We start from the raw sequence: 21,914 nt of genomic DNA on the forward strand, positions 1-21,914 counted from the left end.
TCTCCAGAAAGTAATTTAAATGCCTGTGATTTGAGAAGTGTATGTATGAAACATACATGTGACAAGTCTTGCTCTACCACAAGGTGTAAATACACTAGATGACTGTACACAAAGCATAAAGAAAAAATATAGCAGAGCATTCTTTGCGCAATGCTGTAGTAAAACAAGCACTTTGCAATAATATATAACTGTATTAAGTCTTCTATTAGGAATGTTAAGTACTCAGTTATGGGAAAAGGTGGTGCATCCCTGATTGTTACATTCACCTTCTGACATCCTGGGCTTGTAAAGCAGAGCCCTGTGGTTATCTCAGATTACTGCAGTACACTCTAATTTTTAATTAAACAACTTAATAGAGAGGTACTTATTAGAAAAAATTGATCATCATCTTCTGAGATGTACTGGTTAAAAATAAAAAGTGGGATACTTATGTGCGAGAATCCAAGTGCCAGACCCCATTGTTACTCAACAGGAGGATATGCTGGAAAATACCTAGGTGAGCCTTCCCTATCCATGGATCAGCAAAGCCTCAGCTGCTGATTCTGCACAAAAGCTGAAGCATGCCTGAGTTCCAGAATTTTGTGAGGTTTAGAGGTACTTCCAATAAATGTGAGCCTGGTTATACTGTGACTAAAGATTTCTTTCCAGTAATAGAGTGAAAACAGGCAGTGTCCCTGAAGAATTTAGTACATAGCAAATCTGCAACCAACTACCATAGTGGTGTTAGGCCATCGTTAGGCAGGCTGTACATACAACAACAAAGTGACATAGGACTGCTTTGTACCCACATTCCTGATTTGTTTTCCAGGTGCATGAATCTTTAAAAAAACTTCTCCGGCATTTGTTGCTGTTGAATTTGCTGAGCATTCACACTTGTGCTAATTTAGAAAGTTCAGGCAAAGTACTCAAAATCATGTACTAAATAAGCAGAGATCAAGTGCATGTGAGGCATACTAACCTTCCAATCCAGGTTTTACAAAAAGAAAATAAAATTTATTAAGTGTAACCCACTAAATGTTTGGTAGAAGAGGAGAATAAAGATTGTGCTAGCTTAGATGCCTATAGCCTGGACAACAAGAAAAAATCTCTAATTTCTTCTGCCAATTTGTTTAATCTTTCTGTGCCATCTCTTCTTTCTCTTTTTTAAACTTATCTGTTATTTTGTTGCTTTGTTTTGTTTTGTTTTGCTTTTCAATTAAACCATGTTATGTGTTCTCCTCACTTTTCTCCTCATTGTGTCTGGCTCTGTCTTTTTCTTTTGCACATTTCTTAATTCAGACTGCCAAGAAAACAACAAAACAAATACACAAAATAGTGGAGTGTAAATAAAAACTAAGACCTACGGAGTGTGTTTTATTGCCTTTTAGGATCTGGGGATTTGAATCTCTTCATTCTTTTGTCATCTACTCAAATATAGAGAAGAGAGGTTCAACACACCAATCAAGTATTTCATTGAGCCAAAATGGATACACTGATTTTACTGATATTCAAGCTCTGAAAGGTTGACATTGGTACATTTGAATTTCCACTGGGCTCAACAACTTATTGGCTGATGCTAATTTTCAATATAAACTCTGTTGTGCAACCAAACTATAAACCCTTTGCCTTTCTGCTAAGATCTGCTTCAACCATATAACTTCCTGGAAGTCAGAATACACTTTTGAGCTGTACACAAGCTCAAAGTAGCTACCAACTCCAGTGGTACCTGTTGCCAGAGTAACCTATAATATTTCCAATCTAACATATTTCCATCCTAGAAATCGATGTGAAAAAAAGTTTCACACTTGCAGAAACCCAGAGCACACTCACATGCTTTTACAGAAAAATAGATACCACTGCTGTCTGTATCACTCCTGCACTCAGCATTTACATAGGCCAGGATAGAATAGAATAGAGAATAGAGAATAGAGAACAGAATAGAGAAGACCAGTCCAGAACAGACATTTCTTACCATGTGCCACCCAGCCATGTTTACACTGATCACAGGTTCTCAGGTTAATCTTCCCTGGCTGAAAACATTCACATGTGCAATTTACCAGTGTACAGCGGATGGCCTGGAAAAAGAAACAGAAAACACATATTAATGTCTCCCTCCCCTCTTGTACAAACTTATTGTGAGAGCTAGAAGGACATTAACAATCAGCCTTCTAGCACTCCAAGCATCGCTCATTCTTTTAAGGAGGGATTAGTTTTCTTTACAAAACATTTATCAGTATCCCTTAGCAAGGACAAACAAAACACTTATTCAATAACAACTTATTCTTTTTTTCCCATGAAGACGAGTAAATTGCTTTTAAAGAAAGGATCTTTACTCTAGAAAAAACAAACAAACAAAATGAAACAAAACAACAAAAAAAAAAAATGCAACGATGGGGGTTCTGTAGGTGTTCCACAAACTTCCTGATTTGGAATCAATTGTTTGAAGGAAAATGTTAATAGTGATGATTTCCCATAGCAGCATTTCAGCTTAATTAAAACCAAATGTAAAGCAAGGAAATAAAAACATATAAAAAAGAAGACCATATCTCTCTGTTCCCTCCCCATTATAGTATCCAAAAATTGTTTCCATGTTGGGGATCCCGTAGGGAGCAACTCTGCTACATCATAAAGAGTTTATGTGATTTATACATTTATTTATACCTTTGATGTGTTCCTAAAATAGGGTAAAATGATGATTCAATAATAGCAACAGACTGTTGTATGTATTATAATTTTCCTTTAGAAATTTTAGGTTTTTCCTATACCTAAGGCTAACCCTTCATCTCTTAACACTCTGTATGTGTCAAATGTGTCAGAGAATCACAGAACAGCATATCCTCAGGTGGAAAGGACAGACAGGGATCATCTAGTCCAACTCTAGGCTTGACGCAGGACCACCCAAAAATCAAATCCTATGTCTGAGAACACTGTCCAAATGCTCCATGAACTCTGGCAGCTTGGTGCCATGACAGTGTCCCGAGGAACCTATTTCACTGCCTGATCATCCTCTGATGAAGAACCTTTTCCTAACTAACTCCCAACCTGACCCTCCCTCAACACAGCTCCATGCTGTTCCATCAGGTTCTGTTGCTGTCACTAGAGAGCAGAGCTCAGCGCTGCCCCTCTGCTCCCCTTGTGAGGGGCTGTAGCCACCATGAAGCCTCCCCTCAGTCTCCTCTGCTCTGGGCTGAACACACCAAGGAGCCTCAGCTGTTTCCCATACATCTTCCCCCCCAGACCCTTCACCATCTTTGTAGTCCTCCTTTGGATGTTCTCTAATGGCTTTATGTCATTCTTATACTGTGGCACTAAAAATATGTACATTTCCCTCTGTTTCAAAAGATGGAATTCCTTCAAAGCAGTGATGCCAAAGTTCCAGTCCCGTGAAGAGATGTGCTTAAATAATATACCTTATTAAGGTTTCCCCTTCCTTTTCAAAATGATTTCAAAAACTACACAGATTTACTTGAGAGGCTAGCTATGCCTACAGCAAATACACATGGAATAGAAGTTTTTGACGTGCAACAGACTTACATGTTTTAATAGTGTAAATGATGACCTGTGCCCTTCAAACTGCTACTAATAAATCTACAGCATGCATTTAGATGTAATTTGCATGGAGATTTCTGAGACAGAGGCTTATTCTGATCATTCACATATTAATGATCTACAGTAACTACTAGAGCTGCCAGGAAAAGATACCTTATAGATTTAGATGCAATCAATGTTTACTTGGGGGCTAAGGTGGGGGAAGGATGCTCGGATCCTATGGCCACAGTGGTATTGAAGCATTATGAATGCTCATCTCTTTAAAACAATTAACAGCCCCTATATCCATTCTGTCCATACCAAAAAAGCATTACCTTAACTATACTGACTTCAAGAAAATTACATTCAACATTAACTTGCCCAAGATAAACTCCCTGTTGCTATAAACAAAGTTCGAAGTTGTTTTATATGTCTTGTCTCTTTACTTATTTATCTGCATCATACAGTCATTTAAAACCATTTATAGTTCACTCATCCACTTAAGTGTGTCTTTCTCTGTTAAATTTCTGATAGAACTGTGATTTTACATATCCTATATGTTCTTTTATTGCCTTTTACTCTCAAAAACCTTGCAGGGGATGAAAATATCCTGCTCTATTATGCCTGACACTTCAGGGTCTCAGTCCCAATGTCACCTGTCCAATTACTCATTAGCTAGGTTATAAAACACTGTATGTATGCGTGATTAAAAGAATTAGTAATGTGAAATATAAGGGTACCAAAGAAGTGCTGATCTTGCAAGAATAATATATGTGTTTGTGGGTTATGCGGAAAAAATTCTCCTGGAAGGTCCTGTTTCATGTTCAATAGTTTATTGACTCAGTAATATATCAGGTCTCCACTGGTCAGTAATGGTGTTCTTTCTCTAATATGTTCATTAATTAATGAACTCAGTAATTAATTGTACTGCAAAAAGAATGAAGGGCTTACAAAATAGGATTCTTATTTTACAATAAAGGATTTTTTCATATTCAACACCTTTTTAATCTCTGCATCAACGTGGTTTGTATTTACTACACTTGATGTGATACTGTCTTATGAGTAAGTCACTTGTATGTACAGTGGGAGAAATACACTCATAGCATATGTATACATATATAGATGAAATCATGTCATTCAGTAGAGTGGCTTTATTAAGGCTCATCAGCATTCCCATTAGAACTCTACCTATTTCTTACCTAGAGGTTAACAGGTTGCCTGTAAAGACTGGATTCAGCTTGAGCCTGAAATACAGTGTTTCAGCCTAAGAGTGAGCTTTATTACACACATTCAAAAATGATCCTTTTAGCCATTCTAAATTAAGAGATGGAGAAAAAAAAAAGTTTAGAAGTTTCATATTTCTTTACCCTGAGTTAAAGACTATCCTGATGGCATGAAGTGTTGAAGGGTGTTAATATGGTAGTAAGCTTTCTATCTTTTATACAAACACTCAAATTCATGCAAACTTTGAAGAAACATGAAAATGTTTATTCTTCAAGAAACTAAGTAGGAAAAGTCTTCAAGAAGGGCTATCTATTTTTGTAAAGTAATAAGGATTATCAGGAGAAACTCTGAAGATAAGTATGTGGCCCAAAATTCAGCCTGGCTGAATTTTTGGCTGCTTTCTTTCTCTCTTTCTCTCTTTCTCTCTTTCTCTCTTTCTTTCATCTATTTCAAGCAAAATAGATGTTGATGTCAGGTTGTAAACTGGCCTCAGTAGTTTCCCATCCCATCACAGAGAATCCCATGCATGCCGGTCAGTGATGAAGATGATCTCACAGATTGAAGTATGCTGATTTGGGTCTGGAAACACCCCGTTGCCTACATGTCTTAGACAAAACACTCCATAAGACTTTTAACTACATTCCCTAAACAGTAATGAGACGCAACGTCTTCAAAGTGCTGCTGTCAGAGTAAACGGAACCTAAGTGATGGAGGCTACCGAAAGTCTCAGGCAGAATGTAGTCCTTATTCCAAAAAATTCAATTTTCCACTTTACTCAGTTAATCCAGATCACTACCCAGGATCACTACTGCTTTCAACATGAAACTGGCGTAACTCAGTGAAGAGATGTAAAACGCCAGCAGAAGCACATGCTCTTACAGACGCACAGAGCATTAACACTCACTGAAGTGACAGAACACTTGGTCCTTAAAGATCTTCACAAAAGCAATCAGCTTAAGCACTGAGCCTTGCAAGGATGTATATCTGAATTATTAACAATATCTTTCTACTTTTCTTTTTTTCCCAACAGCATTTAACTTGCATACGTGTAGCAATGACACCGTGACAGGCTCAGGAATGACCCAGAAGAGCTGAGGAAGATTAAGGTAGCACAGGTTTACCTAAAATTTAAAACTTTAATGCTGCCCCTCCAGTCTGCAGTGGCAGGATTTTGAAGTGGAAAGAGGATAGGAGTGCAGTAGTCGGTGTGCTGGTAGGTAGCAGCACGGATCAACGTTAACTGCGGTTGGACATCTGTTACTCCTTAATTTGACAGGGGTAGGGTGGGGAGGGCTGTAAAAAGATCCTGGAGCTGGTTAGCAGTGGCTAGACATTGTAGCCATTGTTTGACCCTGTTAGGAAGTGGGTACAAATATGCAAGGGTGTAGCAAAGCAAAATTTTAGCTAGAAAAGTGCTTCTGAAAGAATGCTGCCAGGCTTTCCAGAAGCCACCCAGTGTAATCCTACCTTCACAATGTATTGCTAAAGAAGTTTACGTAATGGGGCACTATGTGCACTACACTGTGTGTTAGGGAGAGAATTTTTTCCTGTCTAAGGTTTTCCTCAGAAACTCCTCCAAGAAAGACAGACAGAAAACAGAGGGAGAAGAAAAGAAACCAAAGACCTCGCATAGAAAAACAACGCATACCGGCTCCCTACGTGCAGGGGGATAGGTAACCGTGCACTCAGATGACAGCTTACATGTTAAAGCCCTTAAGCGTGCTGTAAAAGCACGATTTCCTACAGCTGCTTGAAAGGTGCCACTAAGTTCCACCGCACCAATGATCTGCAGATAATAGGAGTTCTGAGATATTTTTATACATCCCTTCCGTGGAGTTCCTATCACAACATTTATTGCATTTATACCAAAAATACAGTGTCCTTTGAGGGCATTTTATATTAGCAGGGAAGGAAATGGATTGGATTGCAGTAGAATTGTTTTGAATAATTTACACTACTGCTTCCTTAAATCTTAAAGCAACACTATTACAGTTTAAGAACAAAATACGCACGTACTAAAATAAATCAATGGCTTTATAACTGACACTGAGACACTCACAGATATCCTGCTACTCACTTTCAGATCTTCTTCATGTAGAATGCAATGCAGAAAGAAGGGAACATTGCCTCCTACTAAAGAATGTGGCCTGTTATATATCTCTGTAAGTTACTGTGGGTAATATTGAGAGATGTTATTCCTGACTTCTGTGGGTTTCCCCCAGACCAAGGATATTCATTTAGCATAGTTTGGGCAATTTAATTATATAGCAAGTAAATATTATTCACATATTAATAGGAGCAGCCTATAGCTCTAATGGAAAAATCAATCTGTCTGTCTGTTCTGCAGAGCTTCCAAGAGGTAGGAAGTAGTAAGTTTTTGTGTAAGGGATCACCAGTATGGGAGAAGAAGAAGCACACATGAAGAATACCTAAGAACTACAGAGGAAGAATCATATAAGTTATCATAAATGATGGAGAAATTTTAAAACAATGCATTATTCTGGAAAGACTTACTTTTGCAGCTTACTTTACCCAGATTTTTAATAGCTGTTCTAACAACAATTTTTCCATTTGTGACAAGGTTCCTACAATACTGAGGGGCTAAATAGTATCTTAATGAAGTCTCATTTACATTCTTCTATGAGGTGAGCAGCATAACAGACCCTTCACCTTAATGTCCTTGCCTTATCTTTCTCAGGTACAGAAAGTATTTAAGAAGTGTCTCACATCAATCTATGACACAAAGGAATACTGTGCACCTGAATGCCTGACAGTATTCACTCTACTCACTTTGTTTGCATGGAAGTTCCATCTGCCTGCTTAAAGCACCTACCATGGATTTATCTTATGGTGTCCACATACACAAATTCATTGGACCAAACATAAGAGCTGATTTGGTTCCATGTTTGTGAAATCCTCGTAATGAGAACAACCCCATAAACTGATGTGAAAGTGCAGTTCTTTATTGTTTCATTAAAATTAGTGAGACTCTGCGTGAGTGTGTGTGCACGAATGTATTAGTTAATAAGAATGCCAGGGTTTTTAAACATAAACATACACACAATATATTTATAATTTAGATTTGGTGTAGGGTAAGTATTCAGTAAGCAAAGCGCAATTCTTGCAGCTTCTCTCTCCACTTTAAGAAAAAAAAACCTCTCAATGTGCTAAACGCAACCTTTCCTTTCTACATCCTGTTTAATTCCAATTCTATCTTATAAATACTCTCCAATTTTGAACTAATATTTTACTGAAATACGTTTATCAATGGGCAAATAATTTAAAGACACATAGCAGTTGATCTTGAGGCATCACAGCACATGAAAATAGTTACGCAAACAAGAAGTTGATGAGAGACACAAAGATCACAGAATCACAGAATTGAAGGGTTCAGAATGGACCTCAAGAGATCATCAAGTCCAACACCCTGCTAAAGCAGGAACCCTACTATGGCTTGTACAGGTAGGTGTCCTGACGGGTCTTGAATATCTCCACAGAAGGAGACTCCACAACCTCTCTGGGCAGCCTGTTCCAATGCTCCGTCACCCTTATTGTAATGAAGTTCTCCTGCATGTTTGTACAGAACTTCCTACATACAAGTTTTAGCCCATTACCCTTTATCCTATCTCTATGCACCACCAAGAAGAGCCTGGCCTCATCCATCTGCCTTTAGATATTTATAAACATTTATCAGATCCTCTCTCAGTCTTCTTTTCCCCAGGTTGAACAGACCTGGGTTACTCAGGTTTTAACCTGATTTTAAATAGCTGGCAAATTAGCAGTACAACAGGGCTTGCTTCAAACTAGCACCAAAAGGAAGACCATTTACATACTGACATCTAGGAAATGCACAAGTCGACCCACCTACAATAAGCCTGGCATCATAGGCAAGACAGACACAATGCCTAAGTGAAAAGATTACCAAAGTTTGACACGGGCAATAAAAAATATGAAGGGGTTCCACTTGGAGCAGGATGTTAGGCCTGCCTCTTATATTTGAGACCACAAATTTGTGTCCTTCTTGAAATGCTCACACATTTTACAAGGCTAAAAATCTACTGCATGTGTCGTTGCTCACCAGATACATTCGTAACTCATTGTTGGTAGATAATCGCACCTACAATCTTATGAGGCAATCACTTGGGTAAATTTCACTTATCATTTAAACCTGTGAGCATAAAAAAGAAAAGGAAGAAAATTCTATTTTTCAAGAACAAGAAGAAGGCTTCAGTATGACCCCTGCTTATGGTTGTCTGTGGCTTGTCTGTGCTTCAAAATGTTCAGCTGGTGAACCTGTGCTGGTGTGGAGTCTGGAAAAATCACAGTGTATTAAAGTCTCAAGTTCATGTCAACAGAGAAAATTCCTTCCCAAGAAAACTCACATAAAAGGGAAAAAAAAAAAACAAAAAAAAAAACCCAACACCTCCTATATAATTAGAAAAGTAGACAGAAATTAGTACAGATCTCCTAAGTTAATTTTCAAAATATATTCTCACTTTGTTTGAAGCAAAGAGAGAAGGAAAATTAGGGTGGAAATGCCTGCCATACTTTCTACTGATTATACCTGCAGAAGTATTTCTGTCTATGTTGAAAGACCTTATGTCTCCAATGCATAATTTTCATACAATAACTCTATTTTACAAGTGACCTACAGTTTTTACATGGAAAATTTTGCAGCCAGAACACTGGACAGAAAAAGCAAGAATATCCTCTGATCCTGCGTCTGACTCTTCCACAGAAGCACTGCGTCCCTTGACTATTTAATTTCAAACCGCCCAGTCTGTAAGAGCTGGGTAATGACATTAGATACAATTTTCAGAGGCAAAATTAGCAAACAGTTCTCACAACACACGTAGCATGAGGATAGAATTTAAGTCTGAAGCATGAAGCACACAATCTCATCAGTTGGCATAAAAAAAATTAACAATATATTTTTTAAAATACATAATTTTAGACAGTTTTACACTTTGTAAAGGAATAACCATAAACAAAATAATTAGCTTGTAGGCCTGATATAAAATAACCTTCATTGATGAATGATCATTTTTTAACACGAGTAATTGTACTAGAATAGTGTATTGCTCAAAACAAGAAGAAGAAAGTGGGGATATACTTTGCATTTGAACAGTCTTAAGCATCCATGCAACGCAATGGAGCTTCTCATTTCTCCCATATCCAGAGATATGTAAATAGCTTCCAAGCTGCTCACTGCATTGCAGCATTTTATTAGCAGTTTTACATCACAGTATATTAGTATTGTTTCTTACTTGTATTTATTTTCACTAATACAATTTGAAAGGTACTAATATTGTTATATTTCTCTGTGGCATTCATGAAAGCAGCTACTAATACAACATGAAGGGAAGGATGCTAACAAGATGGAAAGATGTTAACAGGATAATACAGCTTTGAATCTATCTAGAATCTGACACTTAAGCATTTTAGAAAAACATTTTCAACTCTTCGGGAGAAAACCTATGAAATAAATAGAGAAAAATAAAATAAGATAGAATAAAATAGAATAAAATAAAATATGGCATTTGTAATGTTGCGTAAGAGAGTCACTCAGATTCTTCTTCAGGTACTGTCAAAAGTGGAAACTCGTGCCATGGAATGCTCTGTAGACATTTCAAGACAAAACAAACATAACTCATAATAGCCCTGTCATTTTTCAGAAAGTTTCTGTAGGCCACATTTTTCCTAATTCTATACATACACTCAGCTCGCAGTACTGCCAACAGGATATTCTACAAAGACTGCAAGTACAATATGACCCTATGTCTCCGGAGAATGTAATATCCATTTCACATCAAAGGAAAAATTATATGAACTGAAAAAAATTAAGATTGACAAGTGCTTCTTAAAATTTCACGAAAATTTGCTTTAAATTTGAAGAAAAATACACGGTTGATTTAAGAATGAGTTTCCTTGTGCCTGAGGGAATGTTAGCAAATGCAGACATTTGTTCTTACAGATGAGAACCAGATTTACATAGGTCACTCCAAAAATAATGCCTCCTATTTATTTCCATGGAAACTACAACAGATACTAAAAGCACAAAAAACTATTTGACAGGCCAAATCCTCAGCTACAAAAATCTGTTTTTCAACATATCCATCACCGTTAGCCATGCTTTTTTTTTTTTTTTTTTTTTTTTTTTTTTTTTTTTTGCCAGGCATGAACAAGAGCCTGCACGCCACACCCACATAAATCTGCATCAGTGGAGGTGACCCATTGCTGCTGTCACCACTGCTAAAATTCCCCACCCACCACCTCACTGACACTGCTTGGTCTCTATAAACGTTCAGCAAGTGACAATGAATGTCAACTGATGCATTCCTTTTCTGCATAGCGGAATTCAATTCTACACCATTGATTCATATGTATGTCAGATGCCATTTAGTCAGACTGCTCCTCTGCTGCCACCTCTCACATGGCAACAACATGGTATATACTGGTAGGAAAGTCAGTCTCTACAGCCATTTCTGTCTCTGATGTTGTGGGCCAACATAATAAAATAGCAGGCACTGCTTTCAGATCAGTCCTCATTATGGTATGAAATCAACACTGTCAGTCATTAGCATTCAGCCACAAACTTTGTAAAGGCAGCAGGCAGTGCTGAATGGGTGGATGGATGGACAGACCTGTGAAAAGCCTCATGGAACTTCCTCTGCTACTGACACTTTTAGAGACATCAACGTTGCTAGCTCCACTCAAATGCTCAGCTCAAGAAAGCACAACTACTGGGTTCTTCCCTTAGAGCAAGCTCCTTGCACTTTACTCTCCTGATCACTCAGAGCAATCATTCTCCAAACTACTGCTGATCTGAGCAAGTGAGTAGTTTACCGTTTCTATATCACCTCTGAACACAAAATTGCTTTTATGTGGAAACAGAAAAACATTCTGCAACAAGCATTATTTAGCCACGGCTAGTAAAACCATAACTAGTTTTTTTTTTTTTTTTCTTTCTTTCTACCGTACTGACACTTCTGAGAGGAAAATGAATGGATGAACGAATGAATGAATGAATAACAGATAGATAGACAGATCAATCGATTCATTGATTGATCTCTGCTGCTGCTGCTTATGTAGCTGCTGCTGCAACTAGGTAAGACAATGTAGTACCTGAGATACAGAAGTAGAGCTTAGATTCCCAAACTATATCAACCCTGCTATTCACAAGTGAATTCCATTTCCTCACAATAGATGTAGATGAATGAAGGAGGAGTGTAAGACAAAAATATTTGAAAATCATGATGTAAAATTTAAACCTAAAGAAAGCATTCCAGAAAAGGAAAAATTTCTTTGTTTCCTAAAAAGGACAGTGAGTCTGTTGATGTGGCACATGTGGAAGGAAATAACTGACAGACTTCAGTCACATTACACGGACAACTGGGTCAGAAGTCTTTGAAAGATAGATTGTAAATGGTTAAAAAGTTGCATAAAGCTATTTAATAGATTTCTATTCTTCAAATAGTTGCTATGTAAATTAACCAGAAGATGATGAGATCTTCTAAAGTCTTAAAGCTCATCACTAGATAAGCAGCTCATGTTATCAAGATGAGTTTTGTTCAGTCTCAAACAGTACAGTCTGTTGAGTAAAAAAGAAAAGTGAAAATATGTAAATATACTGAAGTACCATCTCTAGCAGGTAACTAAACAACTTGTAAGAAAAACACAAATGACAGCACAAAATGATGTTGGCAAAATCAGCAGTTTTAGGTTTTTTTTTGGTTTTTTTTCCCCCGCTTTTTCTTTCTATAAAACAAAAGAATAAGCAAAATCTGATTTTAACAAAGCAAAATGGAGCTCGGCTCGACTCCTGGAATAGCTATTTCTCTCTGTCCACATATTCAGAGAGATATTTTCCTTAAGAAATACCAAAACCACATTACTTACTGCCTAATCTGCTCCTCCAAAATAACTTCCCCTTTTAGGATTTACCACTGTTGATGTACCTGTTTTCAGGATTCTAAACGACGGGTTTCTAATTTTGCCAAAACTGTACACAGCTTTAGACGTCACTGAGCTGATTTCAGCCAGTAAAGATGATTGCTATAGAAGTTACGAAAAAGCTACAAGGAAAGATTTCATCTTTCAGAAAATAAGCGTGATGTTTTAAAACGTATTAGAAAAGCCTGAACTTTTTCCAAAAACAAAACTATCTTTTCAATCTCATCCGGACCAAACTCTGCACTCTGAAATTAAAATGTAAAACAGTAACTTCTTATTTAAATTAATCACAGACTCGGTCCTGCAGTGTCTTTCACTGGACAGTTCTCTGTTAACCAGGAACTGATTCTGTAAGCAAATGAGAACAAACAGACACAACCCTTTAACGCCGCTCTCCCCCTGAAAATGTGTCATTAACAGGTGAGTATTTTTATTTCATTAGATATTACTGTTCATTAGAAATCCTCAAAACTGCATCTCTCCTATATATCTTTTAAAATTTGTTTCTCTTCCACATTTCCCAAAACCAAACCCATGGAATTTTTTGCACAAAAGGCTGCTATGTATGACAGAGAAGAATTCCAGTAAGTGTGAAATAGGTAAAATGTTTTTCCTTGGCCAGAATGGAGTGTGATTACATGTATAACTGCTTATTAAAAGAGAGAGGGGGAGAAAAAACGAAACGAAGGGAAGGGGAAAAAAAAAAAAAGGAAAGAAAAAGAACGTTATAGGTTTTCTCAGAAGGATTTTCTTTTATACATAGCTTTATCCTATAATTTTGTCCCTGTTGGGCACACTGCCTAAATTTAAACACAAACAGTCAAGCAATGAAGAAACATTACCACATTTACTGTGAACAAAAACTCCCAGTTGTACAGTGAAATTTTAATACATTTCAACTTATCTCTTTTACTAATGGGGAGAGTACAAACCCTGCAGGAATTCGCTCTGCAAACTGGTAATTACAGTAGACTCACTTTTTTATAATGCATATGTATAGTCAGACACAAGAACCATAGCTGCCCTTTTGATGTAGGTTACAATAGGAATGCTTTAAAAAAAAATTATGAAAATCTACAGCAATTCTAAAGGAATGCATTATTTCATGGGAAGTTGTCCTTTAGCTATACTCTGGAATACAAATATATTTAATACGATATAATAAACATATATTTATTTGCCCTCATAAAGCAAAGCACAAGCTTTATCTTTTCATTCTTTTAATTTTTTTCTTTATTTTTCCCCAATTTACAGGATAAACCTGCCCCTACTGGTGCAAAGCTGGAGTTTCCATACTATAATATTGTGTAAGAGCTCAAAAAAATATTTTTGTTCTCCCAAACCTCTTCCTCTGCACAACTTTCAAATTCAAATAGTTTTGATCTTCAAATTTATGTCTCATTAAATCATTATAACACATATTTAAAAGCAGTATTTCAACCACACAGATTTACAACATACAATGTCCAACTCAGCTAAGATAGGACATGCTGTGTCTGGCAGAACATGTTTGAAGTATACACAAAGACAGGTTTAATTTAAACTGAAGAGGAGTGAAATCAAAGTAAGATCTACTGCCAGTGTCATACATAGGGACAATATTTATCTATACTATAAAAGTGACAAGACACAGCTATTTTTCTAAAAAAAAAAAAAAAAAATAGAACAAGCCACAAAAGCCTGCAAAAATATACATATTTTTCTGGTCTTTTACAGTCTATACCTTTTGAGGGATTTTTTGCTTTTATTTTTTGATTTACTTGTATGCCTATACCGTATCATTTGTTTCTGTAAATACTTATATTGTCACTGTTCACGTAAACACACATCTATACTTTTGCCCTTAATAATAGACAATAATCATGTCACACAATTCAACATGTAATAAAAAAATTCTGTCCTCTAGGTGCAATGCAAGAAAGTATATCAGAATTTCAGTTTCTAAAATTTCTGTATTCTAACAGTTCTACTGGTGTACACATCATCAAAATAGTCAGGAGTAGAGGGAAGACATATATCTAAAAATTGTTTTTAAAACTGATTTGTCAGAGCAATTTACGTTTATCTAGCATCTATTTGAACTAAATGCAGCATATTCACTAGTTTGTAACACCTAACTTCTTAGAAAAACAAGCTGCCTGTCTCTTTTAAGCATCTCCTAAATATTATGTTGGTAAGATGTGAATCACAGAATCATAGAATCATAGAATGGCCTGGGTTGAAAAGGACCACAGTGATCATCTAGTTTCAACCCCCTGCTATATGCAGGGTCGAAGTGCATATTCAAAGCTTGAAACAGCTACAGCTAAAATCACTAGACCGCACACTTCATTCAGAAAGCTGATATTCTGAGGAAATATATATATATATATAAATCAGTGTCAATGACTCTGCCATCACCAGTGGTGAATCAATGACCTAACAAAAAAAGCAAACACAGTGATAGGGAAAGTCTTTCCTGAAGCACGCATTGCATGGAGACGTTCTTATAACCTCAGAAGACTTAATTTTCCTCATTGCTAGGCTCTAGGCCTCTCACAGAAGTAATCTTGTTCTACAGAGATAGTAGTTTTTAGCAGCAAAATTATTCGTCAAAACAAAACAGAAAAGTGAGTTGTTAATGACCATGAAATCAGGTTTTTTTTTGTTTGTTTGTTTTGTTTTTGTTTTTGTCTTTTTTTTAGTAAAAGAAAGCTTTTCCTTACTCCTTCTCTTTAGGAGTTATGGGGTTGGTACAATCTGAACATCAGATGGAGGAAGGGTGCCGTTCTAGGGTTACAAAGAAAAGTTAATGCATTAGGACGTGTATGCATCGTAAGTATTTTACCCATTCCTATGAGAAAATGAAATCTACAAAATGCTAGAAGGGAAGAGAGTGAGAAATGTATGCCAGCAGGTCTACAAGTGTAAACATTCCTCACTGTAACAAAACTCATTTCCACGGAAGATAAATGCTGTATCACTTCGGGCTCTGGCTGATGCAATCAGTACGTGCTTAGTCAGCAAGTCCCTACTGAAAGCACAGGGGAGGTAACAAACTCATCCTTTGAAATTACCTTCACCACTGTGCATCATAATTAAGGTAACAGCCTTGTCACAGTGCTTTCTGTCTGTCTCAGGGTGGGCAGAGAAGACATGCCCTCAAAAGCTGCATTTGGATTTCCCAACATGTATGCTACGTTTGCTGAAAATCTAGACTTCAGATCCACTGTGGGGACAAACAACAGAAAACAAATAGGAGGCTAAGGCTCCTTGAGTACAACGCAACAGATTCAGTCACACTTCTAAATGACAGAAACAATATATTTGCAAAGAATATACAGTTACATGATTGCTTTCCTCTCATTGAGTTACCACTTCCCTTCAGTTACCAGGAATTATTCACAGAAGGATAAAACAGAAACTTCAATTAACCTGAAATGCTACTGCATTGTCACATGCCAAAATGAACAATGTCTATTTTTAACAATTTTTAATGAAAGATACTAAACTCAGTTGTACTAAATGAGTGTATAATGACTACATGTGAGACAACTGGTTATAAAGGCTTCACCTAACATAAGCATTCCAAACCATAGAATCATAGAATCATAGACTGTTTGGGTTGGAAGGGACCTTAAGATCATCTAGTTCCAACTCCCTGCTAGAGGCAGGGAAACCTCCCACTAGACCAGGTTGCTCAAAGCCCCATCCAGCCTGGCCTTGAATGCTTCTAGGGAGGGGGCATCCACAGCCTCACTGAGCAACCTGTCCCACTGCCTCACCATCCTCACAGTAAAGAATTTCTAGCTAATACCTAGTCTAAATCTACCTTCTTCCAGTTTAAAATCAACAACAGTGACCCTCCTAATCTGCTTCATGACATTTCCTACTTTTTGTGCGCATGCTGATTTTAATGTGGGACTCAGTTTCGGAAAGCATCCAGAATGTTTCATGTATATACTGTGAATCTTCACACTAGGTAGCTTTCTTCTTCTCTCCTTCTCCTTATTTTTATGATGTTATGTGTACCATTCAATAACGTGTGGGCAGAAATCAGAGCAAGCATATTAGAACACACATGGTGGTGGCTTAAGGAGATACACCTTGGCATGACCTGAGCCCTTTGCAATTGAGACAAAATCATGCAAATTGCTAACAGTGAAGGAAGCTAGAGTAGGTTTCATGCCAGCTTTTTACTAAAAATACATGAAGTAAGACCAAGGAGAAAAACATTTGAAGCGCAGTGCTGGGGAGAAGACTAACACAGTGCACGAAGCTTGCTGCACGGTAGCATTGTTTCCGTGTCCTACAAATCCTACACAGTCCTACAAGTCCTACAAATGTCAATGCCTCCTGTGCATACCTGTGTATTTATTGCTACTTTAGGACAGAAATGTTCTGCACAGGTATAATTTCTAGAGGTTTAAACAGTGCACATTCATTTGTACACTGAAGCTGTGAAATTAAGATTACCATGTAATCGAATTGTTAGCTCTTCAGCTAACAAAAAAAAGAGCTCTTCAGCTCTTCTTATTCTCCTGATACACACCAATATCAGACTGTAGTGGCCCCTTACCAGCCTCTGTCACACTAACTTGTTCCTGAGCAGCAGATGTAAAGCAGTAGTAAGAGCTGTACCATTTCTTGCTTCTGACCATATGAATTTTGAATCATTTTCTTGCATAGCTCACAGCGATTAGAGCTGAATTGGGCCAAATGGCTGCCAACTTTTCTTTAAAAAGCAGTATGCTCTCTTCTAGGTTTGCATTGAAGGGGGAGGGGGGGGGAAGACAACAGATGATTCATTAAGAAATGATCATATAAGCAAACAGGAACTTTTGTGTTCAAATACAGAATCAATTTCTCTCCTATTCTGTGATCTTCCAATAACTTATTTTCATCTTCGTATATTTACTTAAAAAACAGTCAAGGAGATCTCAAGTGGTAGACCATACCCAGGGGAAAATGAACAGTCTATTTTGGTCTTATGCAGTGGCAGGAGGTGCCATAGGTCTGACTTCAATCCCATCCACTTTGCTCACATTACCAGATGAATTAATACCTTGAAATATAAGCAAAAATATCAGCTCTGGATCCTGACATCTTGTTTATTCAAAGATTCCAAACAGATAAGGTGAGGGCTGCTAGGGTTTTGCTGCAAAAACCTGTTCATGGATCTCAGCGCTGGAACAAGCAACATCACACTCTGAGCCTACTCAAACTTCTGTAATTATTTCATAATTCATGCAGGAAAAGCATGCCAACGAATGATTTCAAAAACATATTTTTAAGAAAATGAGCTAGGTCAATATAAAAAACTCATCCATTCAGACACATACATATTCAACAGAGGACAACATGAGCTAAAGCAGATGTCCCAGGAACGATCACACTGCCTCATCTAGAAGAATGCATTCTAACATCATGCACTAAATAGGAGCAACTCTTGCCATTTGGCAGTCTGCATTGTATTTAAACCTGTTTCTCTTCTAAACTATTTTGATAACACAGGAATAAACATGGTGCTCACTCGTATTGATCTGATCCTGACTGTCCATGTTGATTTGCCAGCGCTCAGCACCTTTGAAAATCAAGCACCATGCATCTTCACAGAGAAAGAAGTCAACTGAATGCATTTAGTGCATTCCTGACCACACTCATATCTCCCAACTTTACTTACAATATTTTATTCCGTGCCTGTTTAAAATTTCTTTCAGTTTGCTGTGTGCCAAAATTGTGTTAGGTCACACTAAGTCTAGCAGCAGCTAGAGTAATCCTGTTGCTGCTCAGCATGTAAGTGCTAAGCACGGGCTCTGCAAGCAGGAACACTCTCACTTTCTGTGCAAAGACCAGTATGCAGGCTCTAATCAAGCACACACACTTAGGGGCACATGCTATGTTCGTGCTAAGCCCCCTGTTTATTCCAGCCATGGCACCCAGCAGATTACCAATGGACAAAGTTTGCTTCGCTCTCCATTTAGTACGTAAATGCTTTGCAGCAAATATATACACTGCGCACATTCAAGGAAAAAGCAAACCAGGCAGGTAGGAAGTGAGATGGCTCAGTAAGCACATAGCCCAACGCTGGCGCGAAGCCTCCCCCCATTGCAGTCAATAGGAGCGTTGTCCTATTTTGCTGAAGGAAGAATGAGGCTGTCAGGAAGTTTTTAACAGCTTTACGAAAAAGAGCCTAACGTGGCAGTCTGTCTGTCAGTCACAATCTCCTGCCCCTCCAAGCTATAAAATCGAGGACATTATTATATTGGGCTGCAGCTTCTAAATTCCGCCTGTTTGCTGCATATTTTGAATGTGCCAGCCAAACAGAGTTAAATGTGAAACTATCAGCCTAACTGTCTTACAGATGGGTTCAAATTCTGCTCTTAGTTTAAGTTTTGATGCTCGTGCAGCTGGAGGGTGCGCAGGGCACTCAAACCTGTGGCAGCCAGCAGTGTGCCTAACCCAGGGACACCGCCGTGTCCCTCCTCCCCAGGCACACTCACAGCAGCTCTGACAGAGCCCACAGACAGCCTCTTACAGCCACTGGCAGAGTCATAAATGTCATTCCCTGAAGCTTCCGCTTTCCCCACCACCACATGTGCACATGTCATCAGCGGCTGCACAGTAAACACCCGTCTGGGACAGGAAGAGTTAAATCAGCATGCTCAGCCTTAACTGCAGCTCTCTTCTCCTGTGGGACAAAGGCACAGGCCAGATGGAATGGGTTCCTCAGTCTAGACCTCAGGGTCTACGTGATGGACGACACTAGCATAAAACAAGTGTGCACACACAGAGAGGACTAAACTCAGCTCCAAGAAACTCATGTGTCACCTCATTACAGCCAGTGGATTTCCATGATGAAAAGTCCAAGACACAATGAGACAAATGGGAGCCTTTTCTCTCATTTTCATGAGAGTTCCACCAGCTCATAATTAAAAGCAACGTTTAGCCTAGCACAAATTAGTGACTGGTAAAACCAAGATGCAACCACAAGCACAGATTCTTTCTCCACTCTGCTTACCACCTAATCCTCTTCGGTGTGAAAACTGTTCTGGAAATTGCATAAAAGCTGCCTTTCTGGTGAGAGTTCCAGAATTTTCTGGTAACAACTATGCCAGACACACCACAAAAACAGACTCTGTTACAGTATGTTGATAAGTCTGTTTCCACTCCTAGGAAAAGCCAGATGGTGCAGAGGTGTGTGATAGTAATTTCTGAAACAAACAACAAAAAAATAAAAATAATAAAAAAATAAAAATAAAAACCCAGAATAGTTGTGGTTAGTTGGAGTTTAAGGATCAAATTCAGGTCAGTTCCACTTTATCCAGGCTGATTCACTTCTCCCTATTACTACTTGATTGCTGACAATGTGCTTGCTGCTATAAAATCCTAAAATGAAGAGCGCTCTTAACTTGAGGAGTTTGAATTCAGACACAGAGGAACAAGATGTGCTAGGTAACCACCAAGGGAGTTAAATTCATGGAATCACTTTTTCTTACCTTTCTAAAAAATTAGAAAGATTTTCTTCCAGAAAAAAACAGAATGAAGCTCTCACAAGACAGAAAATGGAGATTCTTTATCAATTCATCTAAATTTAATTGAAGACTTTGAACTGCACGCTGGCTTTTGGTATTTCAGAAAGCTGTATTTACATGAAGAAAGTATCATGCCAGAAACCAGGAAGTGATGCTCCATTAATATTCATTACATGCCAACACTCAAAAAAAAGGAAAGAAAATGTAAGCTGCCAAGTTTATTTTGGCAAAGCTGTATGACATGATTTGGATTCAAAGCAGAATTTAGAAAAATGTCTTTAAATAAATGTAAATCCCTTTCAAATTGAAAAAAAAAGAAAAAAAAACACTTATAAAACAGAAGGAAACAGCACTTCTGAGTGCTAAACTTTTTTTCATTGCTAGACTGTACATAAGCAAAGTGATTAGCAAAGTACATTGTTATAAAGGACCCGCCAGCTTTAACTCCATCTACTTTTTCCTGCCTTTGTAATAAAGAGGTTGAAATGTTCACTTATCAAGACGTTACAAGTTAGTGATATTAAATATCTTTTTTAATGTATATATCAGCACCATTTTCAATTGTGTGCAAAGGCCACGTACAGAGAATAATCCTAGCTTTCCTACTCAAAGACCAAACTACACAAGAGGACAACCATGGACTCCAGCACGGTGTTAGTATATTTCTCAGAAATAAAAACATTGATTCATTGTCTGGCTTGGAGAGCAGCAGGAAGGGGGCCAGCAATGTCTGTCTTGCGCAGTGGAATGCCATGCAGAAATTCCTAAAACACTTCTGCACAGCTTCGCAAAACAAACGAGCGTGAGCAGTGCTCACACAAATTTGGCTATGCTGCTCTTAGCACTTGAGCACACTTGTGAGAAAGTGGGCCAGGTATCTCCCAGCAGCACAGGAATGCACTGCAGGGTTATCCCATACCCATATCCCATAGGGTCACACAGCGCTGTCCTGAGCTGTGCTCACTGACAAGATGTCCCAGTGACAGACAGCCCAAAAGATCGGTCTAGCATGGAATACCAGATTCTGCCCTTCAAGCAAACTGAGAGCTTCAGTTTACTCGGGTGCAAGATCTAACCTACTGATTGAAGAAGCTAGAAAAGCGAAGGCATTTCTGAAGACCAAACTCAAGGCTACCTACAGGTCTTCACAAGACTCCATGAAGAAGTTATTCCTTCTCCTGTTCCACTGACTTCCTCAGCGACTTAAAACATCTTCTCTTCAGTTGCTCTACCTTTGAACCACAGTTAACAGCCCAGGAAGAAAGCCTGAAAATCAAACTTTATAGAGCAGAAATCCTCAGATTAGGAGAGAAGGCAAGGAGTCATGTATGTAGGGGAAAGAATTCTAAAAAAGCTACATATAGACTTTTGAACTCTTTCCTCATCTTCTTCCACTCATTTCCCCTTTCCTCCACCTCAGTCAGGTTCTGATCTTTTCTGATACCTTGGGAAAGTCTGAGGTATGCCTTGTGCCAGTAGGCAGGGGAACGTGCTGTGGGGGACCATGGGTTACAGCGCATCCTCTCTGGCTACACAAAGGGTGCTTCCCCTTGCACAGGTGCTTCCTTCCCCAGGAGGTGCAGCACACAACCCTGGCAGCCCAAGGTGGAGCTGATCCCACCTTTCCCATGGAAGCAGGACAGGCTGGCAGGGCAGGTGCACTGACCAGGGTGCAAGGTGGAGGCACACCTGAGGTGGGAGCATGAGGATGGGATG

The 21,914-nt window shown here is 38.3% G+C and overlaps 1 protein-coding gene across 13 annotated transcripts in view; it reads right to left on the minus strand.

The window, feature by feature from the left end:
- The window catches only part of BNC2 (basonuclin 2), a 372,426-nt gene that overhangs the window by 145,500 nt on the left and 205,012 nt on the right, over positions 1-21,914 (minus strand). For all 13 annotated transcript variants that reach the window (XM_040656244.2, XM_040656247.2, XM_040656245.2 and 10 more), the window contains one exon: positions 1,952-2,054. In XM_040656244.2, the coding sequence (XP_040512178.1) occupies positions 1,952-2,054 (103 nt within the window). The remainder of the gene's footprint in view (positions 1-1,951; positions 2,055-21,914) is intronic.

Source organism: Gallus gallus, chromosome Z, assembly GCF_016699485.2.
Source record: "Gallus gallus isolate bGalGal1 chromosome Z, bGalGal1.mat.broiler.GRCg7b, whole genome shotgun sequence".
Taxonomy (NCBI): domain Eukaryota; kingdom Metazoa; phylum Chordata; class Aves; order Galliformes; family Phasianidae; genus Gallus; species Gallus gallus.